Source organism: Crocodylus siamensis, chromosome 11 (assembly GCF_052110815.1).
Source record: "Crocodylus siamensis isolate JL-2025a chromosome 11, ASM5211081v1, whole genome shotgun sequence".
NCBI classification, from domain to species: domain Eukaryota; kingdom Metazoa; phylum Chordata; order Crocodylia; family Crocodylidae; genus Crocodylus; species Crocodylus siamensis.
In genome coordinates this window covers 14,821,197-14,849,187 of record NC_143405.1, presented here as the reverse complement: position 1 = coordinate 14,849,187, position 27,991 = coordinate 14,821,197, and the positions used below count along the sequence as shown (strand labels likewise).

Genomic DNA, 27,991 nt, shown 5'->3' with positions numbered 1-27,991 from the left:
AGACAAAAACCCACATGGGCCCGATCCAGCCTGTGTGCTGTATGTTGCCCACCTCTGTCTTGGATGGAAATGCAAAGTTCCTACATGTTAACAATGACGGCAATATATTTTACAGGTGGTGATAGTAGGGTAGAGGATAGTCTTTATTAGAGTTTGGAAACAGAATCTATCCCATCTGCCTTCTGCCATTAATATAAAGTCGTCTGTCCTTTCACAGGGCCCTGAGTATACTGCAGTGCCTTTATACGGAAGCTGAAACTCTATCAATTGGGACTCCTAGGGGCTCTTGTAGTACAATTGTGGATCAGGATCCTGGGCAGTACAAATGCAAAAAGCCATGGTTCTTGTCCGAAGGAGCTTGCAATCTAAGAAAGTTTATCCATGGAGGAAGATGTGGGACTGTAGGGTTGAAGAGGCAGGTCTATGGCTTTCTACAGATGAAGTACCACATGCGGAGTGCACAGAGCAGAATGAGCCAGAAGTACCCTTGGTGTTAATTGAGAAATAGAGCTCAATACCCATAAGGTTCCTGGATGGGCAGACACGCTGTTTTTCCTGTTTAATTTGTTGTGTGTGGCCTTCTTCTGGCATGGTTCCCAAATATAAGCTGGAAGTGTGTTTCCCACCTGGCTGCTAGGAAACTGTCTATTTAAGTTAAGGTCAGCCTGTTGGGCCCCTCCCCACATTACCTCTTTGCAGAAGGGTTACTTTTAGATAAAGAGTTGCTTCCTGCCTATCACTGAGATGCCAGCACTGAAAATCCTGCAGTGTGGTTGCTTTGAGTCTGATTCTTCTTTCCCTTACAACAGAGCGGTGCTGATCAAAATGCTTCTGCTTCAAGACAGCAATAGCCTAATCAGGCTCTGTGGGAACCTGCAATGGCTGTAGAAAGAGGATCTTCTGGGAAAGAATGGCACTTTGTTCTTATGCGGTATGCCAGTGTTGGGTTTTTGATGTTTCTGATAACTCTAATTGCAGCTGCTGAGAACTCGTGGGGGGTGGGGAAGAAATCAGGACATGTATCCCCACTCCAAAAAGCAACAGTTAACATTTGCAGCTAGGAGCATGCGGTGGTGTAAGGACCCTGGACTTCAGAAAAGCAGAATTCGACTCAGGGTATTTAAGGGCAGGATCCCCAGGGAGACCAGTCTGAGGGGGAAAGGAGTCCAGGAGGGTAGGTTGTATTTTAAAGAAACCTTCCTGAGGGCACAGGAATGAACCATCCCAATGCGAAGGAAGGCAAGCAAGTATGGCAGAAAATCAGCTTGGCTTAGCAGGGAACTCTTCAGTGAGCTAACACACAAAAAGGAAGCTTACAAGAAGTGGAAACTTGGACAAATGATTAGGGAGGAGTATAAGCGTGTTGTTTGGGCATGCAGGGATGAAGCCAGGAGGGCCAAAGCACAGTTACAGTTGCAGCTAGCAAGGGACATAAAGGGTAACAAGAAGGGTTTCCACAAGTCTTTGAGCAACAAGATGAAGATCAGGGAAAGTGTGGATCACTTATTAAATGGGGGAGGCAACCTAGTGACAGATGATGCAGAAAAGGTGGAAGTACTCAGTTCTGAAGTACTCATTTCACCTCATTTTTCACAGGCGAGTTCAGCACATAGAAGCACCTGGCAGCACAGTTTGGGGAGGAGGTGAGCAGTCAACAGTGGTGAAAGAACAGGTTAGGGACTGTTCAGAACAAATGGATGTGTACAAATCCATGGGGTTAGGTGTGATGCACCTGAGGGTGCTGAGGGAGTTGGCTGATGTGATTGCAGAGCGGCTGGCCATTATCTTTGACAATTCATGGCAATCAGGGGAGGTCCCAGATAATTGGAAAAGGGGAAATATAGTGCCCATATTTAAGAAAGGGAAGAAGGAGGATCTGGGGCATTACTGACCAGTCAGCTTCACCTCAGTCCCTGGAAAAATGGAGCAGGTCCACAATGAATCCATTTTGAAGCACTTGGAGGAGAAGAAGGTGATTAGGAACAGTCAGCATAGATTTACCAAGGGTAAGTCATGCCTGACCAACCTGATTGCCTTCTATGAGATGACTGGTTCTTTGGATGCGGGGAGACCAGTAGATGTGATATACCTTGACTTAAGCAAGGCTTTTGATAATACATCCCATAACATTCTTGTAACCTAAGGATGTATGGGTTGCATGAATGGACTGTAAGATGGATAGAAAACTGGCTGGATCTTTGAGCTCAAAGGGTAGTAGTTAATGGCTTGATGTCTGGTTGCAAGCCAGTATCACGTGGAATACCCCAGGGGTTGGTCCTGGAGCCTGTTTTGTTCAATGTCTTCAACAACGTGGAAGATGGGGTGGAGTGCACCCTCAGCAAGTTTGCAGATGACACCAAGCTGGGGAGAGTAGTAGATATGTTGGAGGCCAAGGCTAAGATTCAGAGACCTAGACAAATTGGAGGGTTGGGCCAGAAGAAATCTCATGAGGTTCAATAAGGACAAGTGCAAAGTCCTGCATTTAGGACAGAACAATCCCATGCACCGGTACAGGCTGGGGGCTGACTGGCTAAGCAGCAGCTCCGCAGAAAAGGACACGGGGGTTACGGCGGACAAAGAGCTGAATACAAACCAGCAGTGTGCCCTTGTTGCCATGAAGGCTAATGGCATCCTGGGCTGCATTGGTAGGTGTGTTTCCAGCAGATCGAGGGAAGTGATTCTTCTGCTCTATTCAGCACTGGTGAGGCCACATCTGCAGTCCTGTGTCCAGTTTTGGGCCCCCCACTACAGAAAGGATGTGGGCAAATTGGAGACAGTCCTATGGAGGGCAACAAAATTGTTAGGGGGCTGGGGGACATGATTTATGAGGCAAGGCTGAGGGAACTGGGTTTATCTAGTCTGGAGAAGAGAAGAATGAGGGTGGATTTAATATCAACCTTCAACTACTGAAGTCCCTTCCAACCCTTATTATCACTGATTTTGTGTGCTAAGCTCTGTGTGAACACACAGACAATGGTCTACGCTATGTAATTTTGTCAGCAGGCATCCAATGGCAAATTTGGTCAGCAGGGCCTTGGTAAGGCACAATTCCTGCACTTAGGACCTCATTAGAGGTCTGTCTTTGTGTCTGAGTTACTCCAGTCCAAGAAGTTTGGTTTTTTAGCCCAAGCTGTTAGCAGTTCATTAATTTAAGCTCAGAAGGTCTTCTGTTTAATCAAGCAGGATGTAGGCTGTCACACTTATAATATACATAGAGGCAAGTAGAGCGTAGGAAAAGGGATACAACATTGAACTGGAATGACTGCAACATGACATGATGAGAATAAGGTCCCTACCCTGAATCGTCCCTAGCCTGAATCATGTGCATGTATGCTGTGTGTGGCACACCACAAGGGGGCATGACAGCAGGCAAGAAGAAAGCAGTTTTCAAGAAAATTTGTGATTGACTCCTTTTGCTTTGCATGTGTTCCTTTTAATTAGGTTTATTAAGTTAGAATGGGAAATATAGGCCTAAACTGTAATCTTTCATTTTCCAGGGTAGAGACCAAGCTGCAAAATGTTGCTGTGAAAAAAAACTCACAGGAGTTCTTGCTATTGAGTTTTACTCCCTGTTTTTCAGTCCAGTGGCAAAAAATTAAAAAAGCAAAGACAAAGGTGATCTTTGAATATTAATTTCCATTTTTTCAAAACCTATTTTTTTGGTGAAAATTTTCTTTTCATTGAAAAAATGTTTTTTTTCCCACGGGCATTTAGTGCCCACACTGAGCATCAAAGTTCATAGTTGGAGATTTTGAAAAGAACACTACAAAGGAATGATCAGTGACAGGACGATCATTGAATACTGAATGTCCATTTTCATGATGCTGCCTGCAATGACATACAGATCTGTTTTGGCTGGTTGCTAGGCTCTAAATGAATTAAAGTTTGTTTGAACAGTTCAAAATCATTCTAGCGTTCATTGATAGCTTCACATTTCATTTGTTTTTTGCTTCCTATTCCTCTGGTTTGGTTATGCCCTTTGGGGGGTACATCTTGATCTTCAGTAGTTTTGACTAAATGTTTTTGTATCCCCTGCCAATTTTGAAACCCCATGGATTCATCACACTTTTGACAACTATAATAAATTAATATGAGCTTTGTGTATCTGTTTAGTAACCTTTTGCCATGGTGAAATGTGACCAGATTTCCCATTCACTATTACTCAGTTTCTTAACCAGATTCTTCCCCCGTCCCCTGCTCCCCATTTGTTTTCCATCATCAAGTCTAACATTAATTTATAACAAAAGGCAAGCGACCAGGTTCTCAACTGTTATGTACTGGTGCACGTCTTCCATTTACTGCAGTTGATTATCTGGCTTAATTTTGAAGAAAAGGAATATCAAGAACCACCAAAACTGTTATCTAGAAAAAAGATACCCGCCCCCCCCCTCCAAAAACAGCTTGCCAAAAGAAAGTAGCTTATACTAATCAATTTTTTTGGTATTATACTCATGGAGTAATTATATTGGCTTGGACTGGCATTAGACTAAAAACATGTTAAATTACATTCAGCTGCCTCAAAAAATTGAATGAAGAGTCTGCTGCATCAATAGTGGAGCCATTATTCAGGACAACAGAAGGGTTTTTTTTGTTTGTCTGTATTATGATAATGCAAAGGGATGCAGTGCTTTGGACCTTTAACTTACCTTAAGCTTTGCAGGCAATCAGACAGAAATAGGGAGAAATAAAAGAGCTGTAATTTATCTCATAAGCAGCAGCAATTTTTGATTTCAGATACATACTTTCAGAAATATTAGGAAATATAGTTGTTATATCTAATGGTTTCTGATTCATGGCTTCCTATGAACTGTGATTAACAACAGGTCCAGAGAACAAGAGGTGGAAAGTGTGTGGATGAGAGGAGAGCGAAGGACATTCCCAAATACTGTTACCCTTTCTTGATTAGGGTTGGCAGGAAATTTTTGATGGAAATATTTTTCCACTGAAAAATTAGGCTTCATGAAAATACAAGTGGCACCTGTCCCAATTGGTGATCCTGTGCATTTAACTGGAAATGGCATGGGATGGTCTCTGTCTCTGCTGTGGAACTGGGTCGCATCTGAATAACTGGTTGATGACCTTATAATTAAACATGAATTGTGCAAAAGTAGAAACAACACCAGATGTCTAAAGATAACTGGATGGGAACAGTGCAGCATACAGTGATAAAATCAAAAAGGGCAAGGTACAAAAGTTACCTCTAGCAAGGAACATAAAAGGCAGAAAGAAAAGGTACTATAAATATATTAGACGTCTAAAGAAAACAAAGGAAAGAAGAGGTCTGTTACTTAATGGGGAAGAAAAGGAAACAATGGATGACACAGAGAACCAAAGCAGTCAAGGCCTATTTTGCTTTAGTTTTCACACAAGTAAGGTTATTTTTGACCAGGCACTTAATGCACTGAATGTCAACCGAGGATAAAAATGCAGGCCAGAACTGAGGGAGGCTATTGAGATAAGTTGGATGCATTCAATTGACAAAATTGGATGAAATTTGCCCAAGAGTACTTAAAAAAAATAGGTGAAACAATCTGGAAAGCATTAGCAGTTATCTTCAGGAGCATTTGAAGGATGGGGCTATCTCAAAGGGCTGAAAAAAGGCAAAAGTAGAATCTGTGTGTAACAAAGTGAAAAGAAGGACCAAAAGTGATATAGAGCAGTGCACCTAATTTGGATACCCACAACGCTATTAAAACACATTAGTAAATCATCAAAAATAAAGCACTTTTAAAGGGAGGTAAGATGATGAGAAACGGGAACTGTCAAGAGTTTCAATGGCAGGGCATTGGCAGTGCCCTTGTCTCCCTCAGTTTTCCCCTGTGGCATACTCTGGGATATTTTGCATATTGTGTTTTGATGTGAGTGAGGGTCCAAAGTTGTGATTTTGAGTATTTCTTCAGTTAATGTTAGTCATAGGAGTTCAGTCTCTTTATTTGTGACTTTGGGGACCTTTAGATTAGTCGTCCTAAACATCTACTAATAAAATTCAATATTGCTTCTTAGCATTGGTAATCTCCATGTGGGAAAGGCTAGAGAGTAACAGAAAAGTAATACCCAAGTATCCATACTGTACTAAGCTCTTGCAGCTCAAGCACTCCAGCTTGATGGATATACATGACAGATCCACTAGCTGTAGTCCACTCCAATCTAGTTGTAGAATAGCACGTAGGGAGCATATGCCCTGGCACACAGTAATTTGCAGGGAGCATGGGTAACCTAGGCAAGGGGGTCAGTTTTTCCCCCCATTAGCATAACTGAATTACTACATCTAAGACCCCTCTGCAGCCATCAGAGTGGCAAATAGGATTTGTTCCTAACAGCTAGGTCCTGGTTCCTTTGCAAACCGTGGAATTTTGCCACTTAAATAGGGTGAAGCTTTGGCTCTGAAATGTAATTTTTGCTAAAGAGTGATATGTACAGTTTATGCACCGGAGCAAATTAGCAGTTAAGCAGCCAGGGAGATTTGGTTTCATGTTTATTACCCCATCTGTGGTTTGCCACAGGCCGTTTTTAACAGCGCGCTCACAGTCTCCTTTCTAAACATTATGTCACCATTTTATTGCTCTCCCTGGATCCTTTGCTAGGCAAGAAGAGGAGGAAAGCACAATTATTCCTTTTGATGCAGTTGCATCGCAAGCTTTGGCATGGCTGGGTTTGTGGGGGGAAGTGATCCTGTGCGCTAGTGTCAAAGAAAGTGTCTAATTTACCAAGCTGAATGGATGCTTTTATTCTATCAGCCTGCAGTTGCCAATATAATAAGGTCCCATGCAGATAACAAGTATGAAGTCAAATCTGGTTTCAGTGTGTCCCTGCCATTCAATTAGCACATTGCCCACAATGTCTGTAGTAAACTAGAGCAGAGGAATTCAGTTACAGGAGAATCACGTGATCATATTCTCTAGGGAATGTATGCAGTAAAGAGAACTGTTTTCTTAAATTTTGATCCGCATGCACTAACATGAAGAAATGCTAAGGCCTGCCATTAGACCTAGTCTCTGCCTTCATAAAGCTGTATATATTTGTCTGGTTTTGGTATGTCCCAATTATTTGGCAATATCATGACTCTTACAGACCATTCAAAATGAACCTCTTCTCTTCCTGCATCGTCCCTTTGTTTAGGGAAGTTACAGTCATTTTCCTGTAATACAGTAGACTGAGATGGAAAAAAAACTGCGATGAGACCCCTTCTGGTTTTATATTTGATCATGTTCCGTTTTTCGGGGAGAAGCTGGCTTGGATGCAGCAGTGGGGGAGGTGGTATCATGTCTGCCGTTCGGCCCGGGTGACTGCGCATTCTCCTGTTTTGAAATGGATTTGAATATTGCTGAACAAGGACCTGGGATTCAGCCCCTAAAGCAGTTTTATTTGGCTTCTCTACAGAGATATATATTTGCAAATGAAATCATGGAAATACCCTACTGAAACATCTCCGGTTTTGTGACTACTCAGCGAATTCTCGGGCCCGGGTATGTGGTTCCCATTCTTCCTATCTATATTTGTCTGTGATTTGTATGACTCTGCCAACTATGTTATGACACAAAGTGCTTCACTCTGGGCCCTTGGGCTGTTGAGTGAATTTCCTGATCTCTAACTGTCTCAAGCAGGGGAGAGTTTGCACACCCTTGGTTAATCACTGAGGGAGATCTGCATAGCAGTTGTGCTTTTCTTGAACACAAGCAGCATGCCTACCACTGTCCATCTCTGTTCACTGGACTTGTTATATGGGAATTTATGCATGGTGGTATATCACTCACCAGCAGTGACACTGTGGTATCTGGCATGGGGCATGACGGTTAAGGGTGCAGCATTCAGCAAGAACAGTGAATTGAAGCCTTCATCAAAGCCAGGTCTGGCTAGAGGAATGTCTCCACCCTGGAAATGATTGCAGTCCATGAAACAAGTTTTACTTGACTATTTCAACATTTATTTTTACAGTGCTTGAACTTCAGGCACCAATTCCGTAGCCCCATAGTTAAAACTTTACTTTGACTTTACTACTACTTATAACTTCCTGCTTTTTGGTTAGGGGCTCAATGTGAGCCACACTTTTGTTTAAGGGCAAGTGCAGCCTTTGGACCATCCTGGTGATCAACTTACTGGACCAACTTTAGACCTGTAGGGTGTAACCTAGATTTGAACTCCTCTAAATAGGAGGTTTCCTGGGTCCGAATTTTACAGCTTGAGTCTATTTCTACTATTATGAGAGATATTGAAACACTTCTGGAGAACTCAAGAGGGCGAAAACTCTTTTCTAAAATATGGCAGAGGTTAAACTCACATGCACACGAGAGATGTAGCAAGCTAGTGCTTGCAACATAGGGTAATGAAAGTGAGAAGCTGGGTGGGGGCCTATCTATGTCTGTTGCAAGCCTCTTGACTTCAGTGGTTGCACCAATGAACTTATTTGGCCCTGGGAGTTATGGGGAATAAGAGTGATTTATTTCTGCAGTCGCTGCTCTGTATAGTAGTTGAAGCATCCCAGATAACCAAGACTTTTCTGTCCCAAGGCTGAACTGTGTGAAGGCACAAAGTGTCCAGTGTTGGATATTCCCATGCAAAGAAAGAAGAAAGAATGATCAGGGTAGAGCTCATTTGAACCATGACTGGACCAGGTAAGCTTTTTGAATCCCCTTATTATGTGGGGGGCCTAATCTGGAGTTTTGCCAAAATATGGAATGACATACATGGAAATGCAGTAGCTTAGCGTGGATTGACGAGACAAATTAAGTAGCCACAGGAGAAGCTCTGGCAGATCTTAGGGAGTGAATAGGAGATAAGGGTAGAGCCCTTGGGAGCTTGGGCAGCGAGGGACAGCATGCTAATGTTAATGTGGGGGGAGAGGAGAAGGTAGAGAGGGGGAAGATTGTGGGGAAGAGAGACCTCCCAAAAAGGGCATTACTTCTGTGATAAAAGCGAGCCAAGAGAAATGAGATGCATGCTGGGCAGAAACGAAACTATAAAGCTATGCTGTCTGCACCTTCCCTGCAGCTGCTGTCAATGCTGTCTGCTGTCTGTTAACAGGAGGTAGGTTTTCCTGCTCTGAACTAGCTGTTGCCTTTGAAGTGGTCTCCTAAGGCAAGCACATCCCAGGTGACTGAAAAGTCTGAAATGCCTAAACCAGAGAATCCTGGTTTGTCTGTAGCTTTACATGACCCCAGCACCCATGCTGTGTTTTGTGTTTGTATAGTGAAAAATACACTCTGTTCTGTGGTTTTTCTTTTTCTTGTTTTCTCTCTTGTTTCCCACCAAAGTGCTGGGTTTAAAATAAAAGGTGCTGGGGGGAGGAGGAAAAATATTCATCACTTTCCTTTTAAGCTTGGGCAATGTGCTCTTTTGCCTCAGTTCTGAAACCAAGCATGTTACTCATTTGAGCTGGTGCCAAAGGGTGGGATCAATGGGATGAAGGCAGGGCACATGTGGGTACATATGAGCTCTCAGAAGAAAGCTACTTTTCAGCAGTGCCCCCCACCCCCAAATACTAGATCTCTTGTTTTGATAAGGTTGAGTACAAGCAACCAGCTAAGCAGGCAGGAGCAAAAATGGTTAAAATGGTATATACATGCAGACACAAGTGCACCATTCATTATGCCAGAGTATTAGAGCGTTACTCCTTTAACTGAGTTTTCTGCCCTTTGCAGGCACTTTCTGTAAGCATAGAAATCTTTTCACATAGTACATGTTGCATCAGTTTCCTGTTTGACTGTGCTTCAGCTGATGAATATGATACAGTCATTTAACTGGATTAAATTTCATTTATACTTATGGATTCTATTACAGCAATCCTGTGTGTAACTGGGGAGTGGCATTGATGTGTTTGGCAAGAGAGGCCTGTTGAAACTCCTAAGGATGGCAGCCACAATCTGGGAACCTGGGATAGGGGTGAGATGGGAAATGGGCTGAAGAAGCAATGGGTAGTTGTGGAGAATTATGTCGATTTTGCTAGAAATGTAAATGAGTGCCAGGGGTGTAATGTGACTGTGGTGCACATGTTCAGATGCTTGGTTTGGAGGAACATCCGGAGATGCTGGCAACTGATCTGAAATGTACAGGCTTTCCGATTCAGCCGCATTTAACTGAAAATGGGATGGAGCGGTCTCTGTCTCTGCTGTGGAGCAGGGTCACATCTGCTTCGGGCACCATCTGGAACTTGGAAATGAAGGGCAGAGGTGTATTGAAAAATGAACATGAAAATAGTTTGTATGGTTTTTTAAGCTAAACATTTCCCCAAACATTTCTCTAGGTTCCAGCTGGAAGTTCTAGCTGGTTTTGGAATATATCTTTCTCTTAGGCACTTTAAATGTCTATTTGTGTATTCCTTATCTGAATTGGGTTTTCCTTTCTCCTCTACCCATGCATTGCACTATAGTTGTGCACTGCCCAACATTAATGGTTCGGTATTTCAGTGACTGCAGAACTTTGCAGGTGTATATTTACAATGCCCCCGACCTTCTCTCATTGATGAAAATGGCAAACCTCTTGTTGCCTTCAGGAGAAGCAAAATCAGGCTCATTAACTGACTAATTGCCTGCACAGTGTAAACAGTAGTGTTTAATTATGGGATGATTTTTCTGAAGAGTGCAAAGTGTTGTTGTTTTATTGATTAAAATGTGTACATGTGGAAACAATGCCTAAAGAAGCCAATACTAATATGGCATGTCTTGGGTATACGTTGATCTCAGAGGATTGTGGGGAGGCATGACCTAACAACACTTGTTTGGGTGTATACCATAATCCTTCAGAAACAGAAGCAGAGGCCAAAGTGTCGTCATTTCTTTTCTTTCTTGCAGAGCTAAATTGTGACTCCTGCGCAGGCAGAAAAGATCCTGTTAATAGCCCTACTGAAGACAATGAGATTACTCTTCACTGTGAAAAAAAAATCATCATCTACTCCACAACAAGGAGAATGTTTTTTTTAACACGCTGATTTGGTTTTTCCTGGCTGTTTCCTTGCAATAAAAGAGGAAAGGAGGGAATTCATGAATGTGGAGTGTTTGATTTATAACAGTCAAGCTAAGAGATCCTGATAGAGACATTTTATTCACCATGTCACATGAAAGCCAAGCAAATGGAGCTGAGAAAAATGGTTCCTTGTCTTCTCCCTCTTCCTCCATCTTCTACTGTAAGAACCACTTAGTGAAAGGTAAGCAAACAACCTAAGTTGCCAATTACAAACAATGAATATTGAATCAAGTATCATTAAACTAAGAGAAGATGCATTTTTTCAGGGTTGTTTATCTTCTATCTTGGGTGCAGCATCTTGCTACATGAGTATGTCCTGTTCTGGACTTGAGCTAAATGCTGCTGCTGGTCAGCTCAGCTGTAAATGGACTTGGTCAGGAAGTCAAAGGCAGCCTAGCATGATGCTAGCCACAGTTGGCAGTGTCTTAGCCATGTTAGCCTGATGGGTCTCATGTGTAGGTGGACTTTGATCTTTATTCATCTTCTGTTTTGGAGGGCTTACCTTGGAACCCTATCAAAAGGGCTGATTATCTAGGAATGGCGAGTGTCCACATGCTGAAAATCAGATTCATTTACAGCTCCTCAACTTGGGCACTGAAAGTCATGTCAGTTTTGAAAATTGTGGACTTTATTTGTAAAATGACCCCCTTCCTCAGTTTATGTTGGATAATGCAATACTCCTTTACAGACTGACCATAGTTCTTACTCTATATAATAATAATAATAATAATAATAATGAATCCTTATATAACATGTTTCATGCACAGACTGCAAGGGAAGTTGTTGAATCTCCATTATTGGAGGTGTTCAAGAGGAAACTTGACAGGTATTGGTTAGGAATGATCTAGGCATAGGTATGCTTATGTTCTGCTGTGGGTATTTCCCATGCTTCTGAGGTGTGCTGGTTGCTGCATGGAACCAGGAGGGAATTTTTTCCCTGCCTGCTGCTAGATTTTTCTCACTGACGTTGGTTGTTGGTTGCATCCAGGGCTAGGGATTCTGTCTTGGGTGTGCCAGTGCTCCGGCTGGAACTTAAACCCAGAGTCCCTTGGCTAGAGGATCTTGCCCCTCCACTCAGGGTCAGACCAATCCTATATTTGGGTTTAGGAAGAAATTTTACTCCATGGTCAGATTGTTATGGACTGTTGGGGAAAGGGGTTGGGTGAGTTGTCTTCCTCTAGCAGGGGGTGTGGCCCTCATTCTGGGATCTCTGGAGGGTATTTTAACAACTTTTGCAGCAATAGGATAGTGGTTGCTGTGGTCCACTTCCTTTATCTGTGGCAGATTAGGGCATTATGTGTTGTGTTGTGTCTGGGTTGACTGTGTAGTTTTGCTAGGTTAGACAATGGATTTGTGTAAGATGGTTTGGATAGGAATGATCCTGCCTCTGGCAAGGGGTTGGACTAGATCACCTCTGCAGGTCCCTTTTAGCCCTACTTGTCTATGATTCTACAACAGACTGAAGTGATTTGTCCATGCAAATCCCCAGCTGCAGGACAAGGGGCCAAGGTTTCAAAGTGACTCCTAAATTAAATGAATAAGGGTGGCAGATACTCAAGCCCTCTGGAATTCAGGCCATAGTCATATCCGTAGAAATGTCTGCTCATTCTACGTACTTTCATTTTTGGTTGCCCAGCTTGAGACATCCAGGAGCTAATGCCTGATTTCCAGAGGTGCTGAGCATTCATTTGCAGCTCTTGTCAACTCCAACCTCAGTTGTGAGTTTTAAGCCCTTGTGAAAATCCTAGACATTTAAAGTCAGGTACCCAATATTATTAGACTTTGTCCTGAGTAACTAGCCCAAGTCACAAGATGAGTAAGTGGCTTCATGTCTTTCCTACTCTTAATCCACTAGACCAGTGTTTCTCAACCTGAGTGTTGCGACCCAAAAGTGGGTTGCAAGAATATATGAAAGGGTTGTGAACAAACTTAAAAAATGAATTCTTCTTTAAAGGAGAAAGATGTGGGGACCATAGCTTTTCTCTTGCAGGCTTTCAGAGTTCCAGCCTGCTAGGGGCTGCTAGGGGTGTTTGGGCCCTCTCCTGTCCCACACACTGGGGGCAGGAGCCTGAGGGCAGGGGTCAGTGAGTTGAAAGTGAGAGGCACTGGGTTGGGACTGGCCATCAATGTTTAAAAATGGGTCTTCATACAAAAAAGGTTGAGAACCACTGGACTAGACCACACTGCTGTATTCTGATGAAACAGTTAACTTAGAAAGCAAATGGAGTATTGTTGCTTCACATACACGACAGATCTTGAAATGCGCTTACTCTTCAGTTTTTTCTTGTAGATGGACCAAACCCTCACAGTCTGAGAAGGAATTTGGTTTCCTTGCTGTTCCCTGACCTGAGGCAATTGTTGGGTAGAGTAGAAAATAGGCGGGTGCTTGCCAGATTTATGTGGGGTGGGGCCGAGCGCACAGAATTCTGCCTTATTCTTAGCCCGTGCAATAGTCCATTGGAGAATGCTGCAGCCAGCATAATTTAGTGCAGCCCCAAGTTCCCCTGGCTGGCCCACCATTGAGGGAATGGAAGTAAATTAACAGCACTGAACAAAACAAACAATGTTGATTCATTGAACTTGAAGGCTAGGGACAGACATTCAGAAAAGTCTGAGTCTGAATTGATTCAATTTTCACATGCCTGCGGTGGCTCAGGCTGGGAGATGGGTGGAGTGGGGGAGGTGCTACAGCAGCCCTTCCATCCCTTCTACAATGCTGGGCTAAGAGGTGGGGGGTGTGGTCAGGCCTGGGCAGGATGCTTTGATTAGGGATGGGTTTTCCCCTGCCTGCACAATCCCAGGCACAGCCCCAGGCTTTTTCTGGCTTTCTGCTCAAGGGACAGGAGTGTTGCCAGACCTTGGCCCTTGGCTAGCACCTTAAGGCACTCCCTGCTTCTTCATACTGTCTGCAGAAAACCTGACAGACGAGGGAGCCAGCAGGCAGCTGGTAACACAACGTTTATCAGCCCATCAAGAAAACAAAGCCTCTTGAACTAAGACATTAGTTCAAGCTCTTCTTAAAAGCTTTTTCCAAGGAAGGAATGGAGGGACATTACTAGCTGACCTGTTGATTAGTTCCAAAAAGCCCTAAGCAGACACTGTTCTGTGAGCCTTTCTCCCACAGAAACAAGGAGATGCATATGTACAGACGCCTCTCAGCATTAGCTAGCATGAGGGTGGTGTGAATGTCACCAGATACAGGCTGGGGTCCATGTTGTAGGAGAAGGGAGGTAGGGAGTGGGGGGGTATCTCTACTTGAGATGTGAGTTGCGAGGGGGGATGGGGCAGGGCAAAATCAGGAAGGTGCTGATGTGCCTGCAGTCTCCAACTCTTCAGCCAGCTGGAGCAGTGATAGTGCTCAGGCTAAGGGGCAGAAGGTCAGCCCTGCCCTCTGGAGCAGACAGCCTAGCCCAGCCCAGGACTGCAGAGCATCTGGGATGCTGGGGAACTCTGATTTAATTTAAACCAGGAAGGGGTCTGGGACAGAAGTTCCGTAACTGGTTTGACCCAAATCAGTTAAGTCTAATACTACATTCAACCAGGTTTATGTCAAACCAGTTTCAGCCATTTTGAAATTGGTTTATGTGCACTGAATATATGTTCTGTTACAGATTTAAACCAGTTTTTGTTTACTTAAACTGGTTACATGTAACTTCTGTCCCTAGCTGAAATGTTCTTCTATAACATCTCAGGTTGGATGAACTTTTTTTTCACTAAAGGCAGGGTTTCCTGCAACTTGGCCTGGGTTCATAGTATGCTGTTGAATACCCCAGTGTTTCTCGAGTCCATGGGTTCAGGGCAGCCCCATCAGGAGGACTACTTCAGCTCCAGGCATCCTGATGAACATATCTAGGAATGCTGTAATACAGGGATGGGCAAAATATGGCCCACGGGCTGGATCTGGCCCATGAGGCCATTCTATCTGGCCTGCAGGGCCCCTAAAAAATTTAGAAAATTAATATTTATCTGCCCTTGGTTTCCATCAAAAATGACAGGAACTAGGGAAAGTAGGACCCAGGTGAAGCCCTGGTGGGCTCCTGCAACAGCAGGGCCTGCCATGCCTGGGACCATGTGGCTGCCCTAGCGTGGGAAACTCAGGTAAGGGGAGGGGGGGAAGGGCAGGGGAGGACTCCAGGGAAAAGCTGAGCATGGGAAAAATGACCCTTCCCCTGCCCTGTGGCTGGTGCTCTCTGCTGCAGCCGCTTGCAGCCCACATGAGGCTGTCCTGAGCAGGCACAGGCAGCCCCAGGCAGGCTGCAAGTGGCTGCAGCGTGAGGCGCGGAGCACGGGATGGGCAAGGGGCCACTTTTCCCCATGCCCAGCACCAGCTTATAACCTGCCCCTGCTGCCAGCCTGGACCTTGCACCAGCTCTTGGCTCGCCCATTGGGAGCAGCTGCTTGGCACAGAGGAAAGCTCCCCTGGCCTGCTTGCCATGCTGGGCAGTGTTTGCCACCACTGCATCTGTGCTGCCTAGTGCATGATCTCGGGCAGGTGGCAGCAGCAACCACTGCCCAGTGTGGCAAGTGTGGGCACTGCTTTCCTCCGCACTGAGCAGCTGCTCCTGCTGCAGTGCAGCCCTGATGGGCAAGCCTGGAGGTGGCGCAGGGCCCAGGCTGGCAGCAGGGATAGGTTACAAGCTGGTGCTGAGCATGGAGAAAAGCAGCCCCTCACCTGCCTTGTGGTTGGTGCCCTGCACTGCAGCCACTTGCAGCCCGCCTGGGGCTGCCTGTGCCTGCTCAGGACAGCCTCGTGTGGGCTGCAAGCAGCTGCAGCAGGGAGCGCCAGTCACAGGGTGGACAAGGGGCTGCTTTTCCCTTTGCTCAGCGCCAGTTCCTTCCTTGCTGGTGAGCAGGGGTCAGGGCTGCATGCTGCCCCCTCCTGTACTGTGGGGCTGGGGGGTACTGGGAGTGAGTGGGTGAGGAGCCAGCGGGAGCATGGGGCCCACACCAGTGTCCTGGAGCCAGCGCCGGCAGGGCCCAGAGCAGGGCGGCAGGGGTACAGGGTCCCGGCTGGCAGGGGCTCTATGGATCTGGTCCAGCTCCCCCCTCTCCCTGCTGGTGCAGCCCAGCCCAGCTCCACAGACCCCTGCCAGCCTGCGCCCTGCTCTGGGACCTGAGACACTGGTTTCAAGACATTGGTCCCAAGATGGTGACCAGGGGGAGGGGCAGCTGTCAAGGGGCAGGGCTACCATGTGGCCCTCAACAGCTTGCCAAAACTGGGTAAGTGGCCCTCTGCCTGAAATAATTGACTGCCTCTGCTCTAATAGCTGTAGATCTAACCAAGGTTCAGCTCCTGCATCCTGATTACTTCCAGGGCCCTCAGATTTTCCAGGATCCTTGCCGGATTGTTACGAATTAGAGTCTGGAAAGCCTAGGACAGGCTCTCAGCATCTGTGGTGATGGGGAAGCATGTAGACTGTCATAGGCTGGGGTTCTTCGGACTTCTAGACTCCTCGACTACCTGTCTCCACATTTATGGCAACATAGACCTCATATTCCATCTCAGAAACACCGTATTTTGAGTGTCTGATTTTTTTTCTTCAGAATTTATGTTTCACAATTTGGGGTAAAACTAATTTTAAGAAATCAGACATTCCAGACCACCCTGCATTTTGACCAGCTTGAAGTGGAATGGTGCCACAACTGTAGTGCATTACTCCTTAGGAGATCAGAATATCATGCTATAACAGATCACTTCCCCTTTTAGCATGTGCTGAATTTGCTTCCACCTCTGTTTCTCCAGTATAACTAGCTATTGGAGTATAACCTCATAGTATAACGTTATAATAGTTGTGACACTATTCCTTTTTGTGATTTTATTAGACATGCTGGAGAGAGAGAGCTTGGGATACATTACATGTTGCAATCTTCTCCATGTGATTGGTTTTCTCTTATTCCCTCATGGTCAAGCACTCTTTAGTTTTTGTGATGAAAACAAGTCACTGATCTGAACATTATCATCACACTCAGACTTGTCTTCTGATGCTTTGCAGAACTTCACAATGGCCAGGTGCTTACAGTTCTCAGTGCTAACAATAGCTGCTCTTCCATCTCTTTTGATCTGGAGCTTTGTGTAGAGAAACTGAAGACCTTGGGAATTCAGGTAAGCTCCTCAGTAATAACCTGGTTACCAAATGGCTTGCAGATGTGACAGGTATTTTTATGCCTGTGGCATTTTGTATCTGTAACAAGAAATCAAGGTCTAATTGACAGCATATGTGTTATTCAGAGTCAAATATATGACCAGGCTACCAGTTATTCCTGTGTAGTTCATTGTTACACCATGTAAATTTCTGCCTGATTCTAGGGGAAAAAAACTATACAAAATGTAATAGTGCTCTCCATCATATTGAAAGGCCTGATGTTGCTGCCTTTGCAGTAAGAGGCCAAACTCTCACTTGATGCAAATTGGAACAAAATTAGGACTACTGTTAGTGAAGAGTTAGACTTGAGTAATGCTCTTGCCACTAATTACTCAGCACTTAAATTAACCATTCCATGTGTGGAAAAAAGAAAGTACTGTAACAGAGAGAGAAGTATCTGCTTTTTGGAGGACACAGCATTGCTGATGCATTGGCTTGGGACTAGGCTGAAAACCCTTGTGCACTTTTAAATATGGCCTCAGTCTCATACTGGTTCCCACAATAATTTTTTTGGCAGCTTCATTACAGTATGGTGGGTCTGTCTCACAAAGAGTTTCAGCAATGCTTCCAGGACAGGGGTGGGCAAAATATGGCCTGTGGGCTGGATCCGACCTGCTGAGGGATTTTGTCCAGCTTGCAATGGGTCCCTTGGTCCCAGCCAGCCTAGGGAGGGGAACAACCTGGGCCATGGTGCATGCAGCCGGTCTCTCTGCCACCGGATGTGCAGTGGGGCTGGGGCAGTGCAGTGGCTGGACTCGCTTCCTGGCAGCCCCAGCCTTTTAAGTTCCAATTCTCTTAAACTAATAATTTGAAATACTGTCCTTGCTCTTTATTAACCACTGTTCAGTTTGTTTTCTGACGATACTTAGAGCTCTGTATGAAAAAGTAGGTAGAGCTCATTTGGTTTTGGTTCCCAAACAGATGACAATGGATGAATGGAGAAGTTTAATTCAAAACCCAATTCTAAAGCCTGAAATAAGACGCTACATGTTCTACAACTCCAGAGCTTTCAGAATAGCTATTGCTGTGGTAAGGATCCTGGTTGGAGGATTATTGATTTGGGCCATTATTGATGTATTATGAATGATATGTTATAACTTTTCAAAGGAGCCTATGGGAATTAGTGCTTATTCCTTTGGGATTTGACACAGTAGGCACATGGATTTTACATGGCACATGTGGGTAGTAGGTGTCCCACCAAGGTTGGCTTTTGAGCCCCTTTGAAAAATCCCAGAATTTGCTCTGTAACAAGGCAGATCTCTACACTACCCAATTCTGGGGAGCCCCAGTTTAGATGGCAAAGTCTTTTCTGCCATGGTCCTAAAGTGAGTGGAATTCCTTCACATGGGAGTATGTGCCACTGTCTACCCTGCCTTGCTCTCAGAAACCATCTGGTAATACTCTGGACCTGGTTCTCATTTACATTAATGCTACTTTATACTTAATTGGCAGGGTTCCTGAGCCTTCAACTGGGACTAAATTAAACCTGTGCCAGTTATAGCCTCCTTAACATGAACAGAATGGTGTAAACTGGTCTTGGTTTAAGTAATTATCCTGTCTTTCTTTTTTCACAGGCGTTTTTGGTCACTCATTGCATATAGGTTTCCCTGTTTTCTCTAGCAGATGTTTAAATATATATTTCTTGGCTTAATTGAAATGAATTATATCACATTATATTAGAACATACCACATAATAGCATTCTATCTGTCATTAAACTACCTATCCTCATTAGGCACCCCCTTGTTAGAAAATATACCACCTCAAGTTACCTCCAGATGAATAGGACTCTGCTCCCCTTCATTAGAAGTTAGAAGTCTCTTCCTCTACGTTCCTAGAGTGGTCTCTGAGGCCATCACCTGCACATATTTCATTTTACTAGTCCCTGCAGTACCTGAGTGCTTGGGCATGAGGACATTATAAACACAGTGACTGTAGTAAGTTGTTATTAGTGAATGAATTTCTTATTAAAATAAGGAATTTAGTTAAGATCCCTCTTAAGTGTGATATATCATAAATAGTTCACTTGCTGTCTTTGATAATCACGGCTTCTTTATTATAAACCAGGAACTCATACAGTCCTGAAGTTACTTCTATAGTTTCTGTCCCCCAGTTTCTTATTAGATGGGACTTTTCTCCATTTTTGCTGTCAGACAATCCCTGGGATTTAATTAATTTATGGGAAGGCACCAACACGTGAGGAAAGGAACAGCAGTTCTCTTGTTCTTCTTGATTTTTTTTCTGCGTTCTCATTTTGTGAGTATTGCTTACTAAGTCTCTGTAGGTCTTTTTAGATTTTCTACATTTCTCTCTGGACAAATATTTATTCCATAATGCGGCTGTATGCTTTTGGACGCTACTGGGAAATCAGCATATTGGTGACTTTTGTTGCAGTAGCAGTCACTATAATCATAATACTGATTATTGACCGATATCAAAGGAAGGTAAGAAGTTGTTCATGTGATCACTTATGTAAGCATGGTAAGCCTTTCCCAGCAAATACTGAAGGAGCAAAGTAATTATGTCAAAATATTTGAAAAGCTTAAAGAGTGCAAAAAATAGTTTGCCAAAGAGTGGACAAAATATTTTAAAATGAGCTCAATGTAATTGGATGAAGAAATAGTCTGTAAAAGTAAAATTGAGGTTGCATGTCAGAAAAACTGATTTATTTATTTATTTAATGTTTGTATGGTCATTATTACTACATTATTAATGATTTATTATTTGTATTATTGCAATACCAAGGAGCCTTCTTGGGGATCCATTGTGCTGGGCACTGTACAAACCACTGAATAAAAAGACAGTGTCAGCACTGTAAATCTTGCAGTCTGAGTCTAAGATAAGAGACAAGAGATGGAGACAAACTGATGGTAGAGTACACTATTAATCAGTGAAATAGTGATACACTATTAATCAGCATGATGGGCAATGGACTCAGAACATTAGTAGACTATTTTTGCTATGTAGCGATTGCAGCAAAGCATAATTTTAAGGGTGGATTTGAAAGTTAAAAGTTACCAGGTCTGATCCAAAGTCCAACAGGAGACTTTTTATTGACTTTGATGAGCTTTGGATCAGGCCTTTTATGAGGAGAGCTATTGACCATGGATGGTCTTCTGAAGGAGGTGGGAGAAGTTCCATTCCTGGACATTTCTAGGCAGAAAATTAGAATAAAAAAAGTACTGTATGGGATACTTTTGACTTGGGGGGTGATTGGAGGAAGGACCATGATCTTACAGGTCATAACCATCCCTAACTTCTATGAATATGATTTATGCTCCATGATAACTGTGATAATATCTCTGAATATAATTTGGTTGCTAAAACAATTTCAATCAAGTGATGGTGGTTAGGCTACAGCTGAGCATTTTTTGAAATCCTCTCTTAAAGGCATAGTTTCTCTTATTGCTATTTTCCAGACACGTAGGACTTTAAGACCATCAAACTCTTTAAAATTCTTGATCGTGGGCTGGCCTTGAAAGTCACTACGGAACATGCTATTATCTCCCATGTTATTTGACAGATAAATGTGAATACAGATGTAAGGCTAGCAGCTGCCAACGAAGCTTTCATGCGGCATAATTTACTTGTGGGGATTACAGATGCTATGGATATGCATCAGAGCATTCTACAAGTATCCTTGTGCTGTGAGGTACAGTATCTTTCTCTCCAGTGCCTGAGAATACAGAGGCATTTATCAGTCTTTCCATTAAAGAGGATCTACAGAAGGTGTTGTGTCCTCCCCCTGCTATTTTAGTGGGTTTTGCATCAATATCTTTGTGGTGAAAATTATTCCCAAAAGTGGGATATAAATACATGATAATGACAATTCCTAATAATTATTATTTGGTGAGTATTATTGGTGTGCTCACAGTAGTATAACTGTAGAGGAAAATGTGTTCCCTGTCTGTAAGTGATTACAAGCTGTATTTTAGAGACAGTGACATGCAAATACGTAATACAGAGCCCCCACATATTTAAGTATCTAGTATTTTTAGATACTTTACTTGAAGGGACTTGTTTTTAAAAGGGGGGGTGCTTAACATATTTAGAAAATCAGGCCCCTTTTGGAGGGGGAGAGAGAGAAAAAAAAGATAGAGCGAAAGAGTTGCAGTCACGCTGTGGGTTGTAGTCTGGCTCCCCTAGCTAGCAGCAGTCTCCATGGCAGGGACAGACTCTGCTTCTGCACTGAAGCCTATGAAGACCCCAAAGTGGTAGAGCTACAGATAGATGGGCATATACAAAGTAATTCTATTCCTTCCTTAACACTTGCCACCTTTCCCAGCTATGGTTTGTCTACTTCAACCTGGAAGAGTGTCTTGAGTCCTTAACAAACTATATTGCAGACCTGAAGAGAAACCAAGAGGTAAATAATGAACTAACAAGTTTAGGGTTAAGAAGAAATGATGGATATTGTTTATGCACAGGTTTTTTTTCAGTATGCCCTTGTTGCTTCATGCTGCTTCAGCAACACAAAACTGTTAAGAAGTGGTTGAACCTACTAAATGAGTTGGGTTTTTCTACTTGGGATCACCGGTGCGGCAGAAAAATCCAGAGTGTGCTGGTGAATTGCGCCCTGTGGGTTTCACAAAAATAAAACAATTTCCTGTGTTTGAATTACTTTGTTATTGGGTGCCTTCCTGTGGGGCCAGGATTTAGCAATATGTAGATGAGCAACTGAATGCACAAATGTCCAGTTCACTGGTAATTCACCTGGCCATTCTGGTGCTTGCATTTCTAAATAGCTAGCTTCTGAGAATTTGATGGAGGAAGATCATTCAGGATGAAGAAAAAAAATGTACGCCCTTGCTTATACTGAATAGGTCCTGAATCCCTGAGCTATCCTATAGAAATCAGTTGGAAAGCTTGAGGGGTAAAATGATATTCTACCTAACTAAGGACATTTGACTCTTACCTTGATGGCCTTCAAGACGTGCTGCATTTTCAGTGTAGTGTTGTTACCGTGTATGATTTGAAATCCTAGTGTGGGTATTTTTGTCCATACCAGCAGGAACCTTGCACATTATCACAGCCATCACCTATTGCAAATACACATCCTTGTAACTTCTTATTTTCATTGGCCCAGATATTGAAATTGTTGGTGGTGAGCAGTTGCAAAGAAACACCCTGAAGTCAGTTGTGCTAAAAGAACAGTGCTTGCACATAAATTACTTCTACAGGGAGATTATATTCTAGACCAGGTACAGTATTTGGTGAGGAAATGGTGACTAGCTCCAAGTGGCACAGATAGCTCTTCACCCTAAAACATTTTTAATTCACCCTTTCCTGAGTGGATTATCATTGATAATGTACATTGGTAATGTGTCTTGTAAATTGTCCTTACCAGCTACACAGAGCTAAGGACGGCAAAGGCAGAACACCAGTGCTGCTCACCATTAAAGACCCTGAATGCTCTCCCTTTTCTTTTCAGTCAGCCCTGAAGCGTAGTCTGGACCAACTCTGCATTGTTATAGAGAGAGTCATCCAGCCAGCTCAGGGAAGAGGAGAGGAGAGTTCATCTGAAGAGGCCCCTCTCCTAACCAGCAAGAAGAACTTAAAGAAAAAGACTCTGACATGCAGTGACCTGATGCAGCTCATTCCCCAAGAAGCTCCAGAGGTAATATGATACTACCTGTTCAACGTGCCTTAGGTACCCAGCTGTCAACTGAGGCATTTAAGCCCAAATATAGAACCTCAAAACCCTGTTGAGCAGTTGCCTAACTGGAGGTGCCTACATTTCTACCAGTAACGTTCCCGAGGCGCCTGTATTTCTGCTTGGTGTACATGTATCTTACTTGTGTGGTCCAGTCTTGTTGGTGGTCTTAGAACACAGTTACCTTCATAAAACCCAGGGAGAAGGTGATCTCTTTGTAATCAACAGCCCAGTGGCTAGAGTACTTCCCCATTATGTAGGTGCCTCAGTTTTAAATCCATCTTGCCTACCTGACTTAGAGCAGGGACTTGAATATTGGTCTCACATCTGTCAGAGGTTTACCCTAGATACCTCAAGGTGGGGAGGCACTGCCATGTCCTCCTTTTAATTGTTACTGCCAGAAAAGACTGACTTGGTTTGGTAGTTAGCTTCAGTAGAGGGATTTTATCTGAGAAGCTGGTGTCTCCCTGTAGTCTGGAGCTTGTTGCTGGGGTACCTATGAGACTCGGGCATAGGCATTCCTAATGACTATTAGAGTGACTCCCCGCTCTGGCTCCTGTCTTCCATCAATCCCAATTGCAATAGCTAAGTATTTTACATAGGCAACAAGGTGCTTAAAAGTTAGGTAATGTCATGTCAAACCTAAGTCTGTTTTGTAGACTCAGTTGTTAAAGGCTTGTCTCAAGCAACCAGTGTGTCCTCACTCTGACTCTGCATGAGAGTTCAAGGGTATGGGTATTTTTCTATGATTTTATGCATACTTCCATGAAGAAAATTGAGTGTGAATGAGTCCTGGAGACTACCACTATTGACAGAACAGGTACATCACAAACAGCAGCGGTAATACAAACTTGCTCCTGTATCAACTGTGCCAACTTGGCTTAACTATAATTACCATTAGGGTGAAGTATTTTAGTCTTTGCAGTCTGCTTAGCCCTTGGCCTTTAAGCAGCCTATCAGTTAAGAACAAGTATGGTGGCTTTTTTTGTGATGCTGACCTGATACAGCTCTGTGATGGTAATAACATTCCAGTACTGCTAACCTGAGCTATGGTTGGAGTAGTTACTTAAACATCACTAAAGACCATTTGTGCTCCTGGGAGTCATCACATGTATTGCATGTTAAGGACAGAGGGCTCGATTCACATTTACATTGAGTCCCACCTGTGAGATTCTGGCAGCCTTCACATGAGCTTAAATTATAGTGACCTTAAAGTAGAAGGGCCTGAGTGTAACCTAGATCAGACCCAGATTAACTTAACCTTCTGAATGCACTGGATACCTCTTTCTTGATGAGGAATTTCCTTAGCAGGTTTTCAGTCTCCTACAGTCATCCTATAATTTTGTAGGAAGTATATCAAAAAACCACTTGTGACTTTTGTGACTGTCCACTTCTGTAAAGGTATTTGTTTGGGGGCTGGATCAGAAATAGTAGGAAACTGTACTAGGAAGTCACTGTTTAGTATCTACCTAATATATTATCGAATGGGGTAACATGCACATCTTGAGCAGAGAAATGGATATCAGGACATAAAAATCCTTTTTCATCTCTGATACCTATGGTTGCCTCCAAATTCTGTCATCATGAACATTGACTCCAAAGATTGATCACCATGTCTGCTGACCTTCAATCCCTGCCACTGTGGGGCAGATATAGGAACAGAAGTATGAACTGCCTCTGACATTGCTGTCATTCTTATTCCAGGTGATGGCCCGACATTTGCTGGTGATCTTCAGTGGCAATTATGTCAGACTGCTGGTCAATGGTCAGCTCCCTCAGGGCATTATGTTACGGCACATGGAACATAGTAATGCCCCCTGCCCTTGCGAGTTCATAAAAACTAGTGTACTCAACACGGGACACTGCTGTTTCAAGGCGAGGTGAATGCATAACCCTGGAAAGAATTGTTGCAGCAACTACTTTTTGAATACAATGGTTCAAGAAAGAAGCCAGAGCTCAAGGAAGTCTTGAAGTGGGCTGCAACTCCTCTGAGGGACTTGTTCTGACTGACACAAGGCTTAAAGAACACACACACACACACACACACACACACACACAAAGAGGCTGAGGACATGATTTTGATTAAATATGTAAAATACCACTCAGAGAAAATGAGAGACAGCTGCCTACCTGCCCAATCTCTTGCTCTGCCCAGGAGTCAAATGCCATTAAAAGTAGTGAATTGTACTCAGAAAAGTGGCTTTCTTATCACCAGTCATGTTTGTGGGTTATTCAGTACAATGAGTAGCATTTAATGAGCTATCAGGGCGTGCTACTGGAAGTGTAAGTGTGGAACATGTACAGATGATAGCTGGCTGGTAAGGTTGAGATTGTGCCAGGTTTGATGCAAGGACCATGGAAATTTGCAAAATTCCTTCTTGACTCATTATGCATGCATAATCATTGCGTTTTCCCCAGTGCGGGGAAATAACTATTATTTTATTTTCTTGCACAGACAAGTTCTACTTTCCCAATGGAGATCTGAACCTAGACTTGTTTGCACCCTCTGAAGAAACTCGTAACAGTTTGTGGATTTTGCCTACACTGCAGACTGCAAGCTAGTTCAGACATGAGGAGCAGTGTAAATGCAGCAGTATGGATTTCCATTTAGAACAATGGTTCCCAACTTCTGCTTCTCAACACTGCACTTCGGTTTGCCGTGTAGACATACTGCCGTGTAGACATGCATCCCAGTTTCCCATTTAGGTTTTTAATGGACTGTGGAGTTTCTTTGCACAAGGAAGGCAGGGAAGATGCCTTTATTTAGGGATTATATAAATGTAATATTTTCTCTGGAATATAAGATGTTTTTATTATTTGCTAGGCACCAGAATATGCTCATCAGCACTGAGACACAGAAGATGTCAAAACCTTTGACCCAAAGAACTATTTAATCTAGGAGTCTGTCCAGGCAGTTGTTCAGTATTCACAAATCTGATCAATGTTACTGGGTTATGAGGTTGCTGATCTGCTTCCCAAAAGTGCTCAGAACATTGTTGCAGGGATGTATTTGGCAGCTGTGTTGGTCTGAGACAAACATAAATGCAAAAATCTAGAACTCTTGGTTCATAAATGCAATATGCAACATATTGGAGACCCAAGGGTGTCCTTTCTGCACTGCTGTGACATGGTATATTTTCATAGCATTTGAATGTGACACAGAAGAAGAGTGAATTTTGATCAGATTGAAATGTCTGCTTGGTATAGGGTTAAACTAATAAACAGGCAGTGAAAGAAGTATTGTAAATATGCAAGTAGTTGAATATGAAAGTAATAATCATGAGGGAGCACACAAATCAGATACAACCCCTGTTTTCCATATGACTTTCCTTGACAACTCATGTCTCTATTAACTGGTGTCAGCAGGTGGACTTCAGGCTACAGTTCTCTGGAGGGTTTCCAGCTTTCCAGTGTAAATAGTAAGAGAGGATTATATGGATCCATCTTTTGGTTATGAGGTGATAAGCATGGGGTTACTACTATAGGTACCAAGATAGCGTGGTAATGAGCTAGGTGAAGGGGCTTAGACAGTCATCGTGATTCATCTCTGGCTTTCTGTTCCATACTAGAATCCCCTAAATGTCTTATTTCTGTTGATAAAACTTTCATTTGGAATATGGCCTCTCAATGGAGGGATTGGGAACACTTTTACATGTGCTCCAGTGCATTCTGCTTAATCGAGTCTGCTGGAGCATTTTAATCTCTTGTATCAATGTCCCCACATTTCAGAATGGTGGTGGGGGTGCTTTAACTACAGCTCATTGAACAAGCTTTAGTCAAAGTGCCCCTGCCACCATTTTGAAACATCGGATGCTGAATACACGTGATGCCATGGATGTTTTAATTAGAGCGGCTCCCAAGAGCTGCTCTAATAAAAATGCCTCCTCTCCATCCCATAGCACATGTATAGGTGCCACTGAAACCAGGCTTCATCCAGTCTCTTCTCTTAAATAGGAACATAGGAACATATGATATCAGATGACTACTTTTTGCAGTTCAGTAGCTTGTCTTGAAAAGTGCCACCACTAGTGAATAGGCCAGAAAACTCAGAGAAAAAATGATCAAATCAGTTGCTCCATTGAGCGATCTTTTCCTTACTCCACCCCCAAGTTAATTGTTTGTCTGTGTCCTAAAATATGAGACGTGTGTCCCTTATAACTGTTCATTGCAGCTTAGGTAACAGTAAATCTTCTCATTATTGTTGTCAATGTACAATACTTTTCTGAACGTTATAAACTTCTGCATAGATATCTTGGCCCTGCTGAAACTGGTAGGAATTTTAACAGAAACTTTTTTGTACCATCAGGACAACATCTAAATTGATATTTAGTGTTGACCTTGAGGTCATCCTAAACCAGTGAGAGCCATATGAGCCACCCTTTCCCATCTATAACTCTCATGGTAGCCTGCACCAAAACTGTCCCTATTATACTTCATATTTCCTGAGCGTTTCTTATTTTCATAAGGTGTATGCGAGCTTTCCCTTGCGGAGCCCTTCTAGCAATTATTTTGTGGACTACTTGTCTCTACTTATGGTCACAGTGGGATAAAAGGGAATGAAACAGGGTTGGAAGACTGGAACAGAGTACGGTGGGATTGCTTCAGGCACACTTCCTTGGTTTGAAGCTTGCACATCTGGGTAAACTCCAAGCACCATGCAGAACAGGGTAGGTCTGGAGGTGAGTGGGGATGGGATAAACCTCTCATCTGGCAATTCTAAAGAGCTTCTGGAGCTGGTCTGGACTGCCACCAGGGTCCAGCTCTAGGGGTTTGTGGTATAGGTGGTTGGTACACTTAGGCTTTAGGGTAAACTTAACACTGACTCTATCAGTGTAGATAGAACTGAAGTTCCACTTTATTGCTAAGCATTGCCCTTTTCATGAAGGTCTGCAACAGACCAACTTCCAGTGACAAAATATAAGTTGTTACCCCTAGTTACATTCACAGGATATTGGTTTGGGAAGTGGATGCCAGTCCTGAGCCAGTCTTGGGTCAATTCATTTCCCATTCTTTGACTCTGATTCCTCTTTCACTCTTTGTCTACCCTCTTGGTTTGCAGCGCAAGCAACTTTGGGGGCAGGGTATTTTCTTACTGTGTGTATGCATTGTCCTGTACATCTGGGACCCAATGTGAGCTGGAATCTCTAGGTTGCTGCTGCAATGCAAATACGTAATTCCATGTGAAATCAGAAGCAATAAATAAAGAATGTTTTTCCAGTATCAAAAGCTTTACATTTA

At 43.3% G+C, this 27,991-nt stretch overlaps 1 protein-coding gene across 2 annotated transcripts; it reads left to right on the top strand.

Moving 5' to 3' along the window:
• Positions 1–760: 760 nt before the first annotated feature.
• Positions 761–27,987, top strand: TMEM268 (transmembrane protein 268). Of its 2 annotated transcripts, XM_090022463.1 has the most exons (11): positions 761–931; positions 7,381–7,466; positions 8,508–8,612; positions 10,788–11,140; positions 16,953–17,062; positions 18,024–18,131; positions 19,395–19,544; positions 20,624–20,734; positions 21,386–21,466; positions 22,532–22,717; positions 24,458–27,987. In XM_090022463.1, the coding sequence occupies exons 4-11, from the start codon at positions 11,044–11,046 to the stop codon at positions 24,635–24,637; spliced, it is 1,023 nt and encodes a 340-aa protein (XP_089878589.1). In that variant the 5' UTR covers positions 761–931; positions 7,381–7,466; positions 8,508–8,612; positions 10,788–11,043; the 3' UTR covers positions 24,638–27,987. The 2 variants fall into 2 exon arrangements, with proteins under 2 accessions (XP_089878589.1, XP_089878590.1); XM_090022464.1 differs by lacking the exons at positions 761–931; positions 7,381–7,466; positions 8,508–8,612 and adding an exon at positions 9,785–9,879.
• Positions 27,988–27,991: the final 4 nt, after the last annotated feature.

Excerpts from the sequence above, each read along its gene's own strand:
- TMEM268 (XM_090022463.1), top strand. The coding sequence starts at position 11,044 with ATGTCACATGAAAGCCAAGCAAATGGAGCTGAGAAAAATGGTTCCTTG. Across the intron at positions 20,735-21,385 it reads TGCATCAGAGCATTCTACAA|CTATGGTTTGTCTACTTCAA; the intron begins GTATCCTTGTGC and ends CACCTTTCCCAG. Across the intron at positions 21,467-22,531 it reads ACCTGAAGAGAAACCAAGAG|TCAGCCCTGAAGCGTAGTCT; the intron begins GTAAATAATGAA and ends TTTTCTTTTCAG.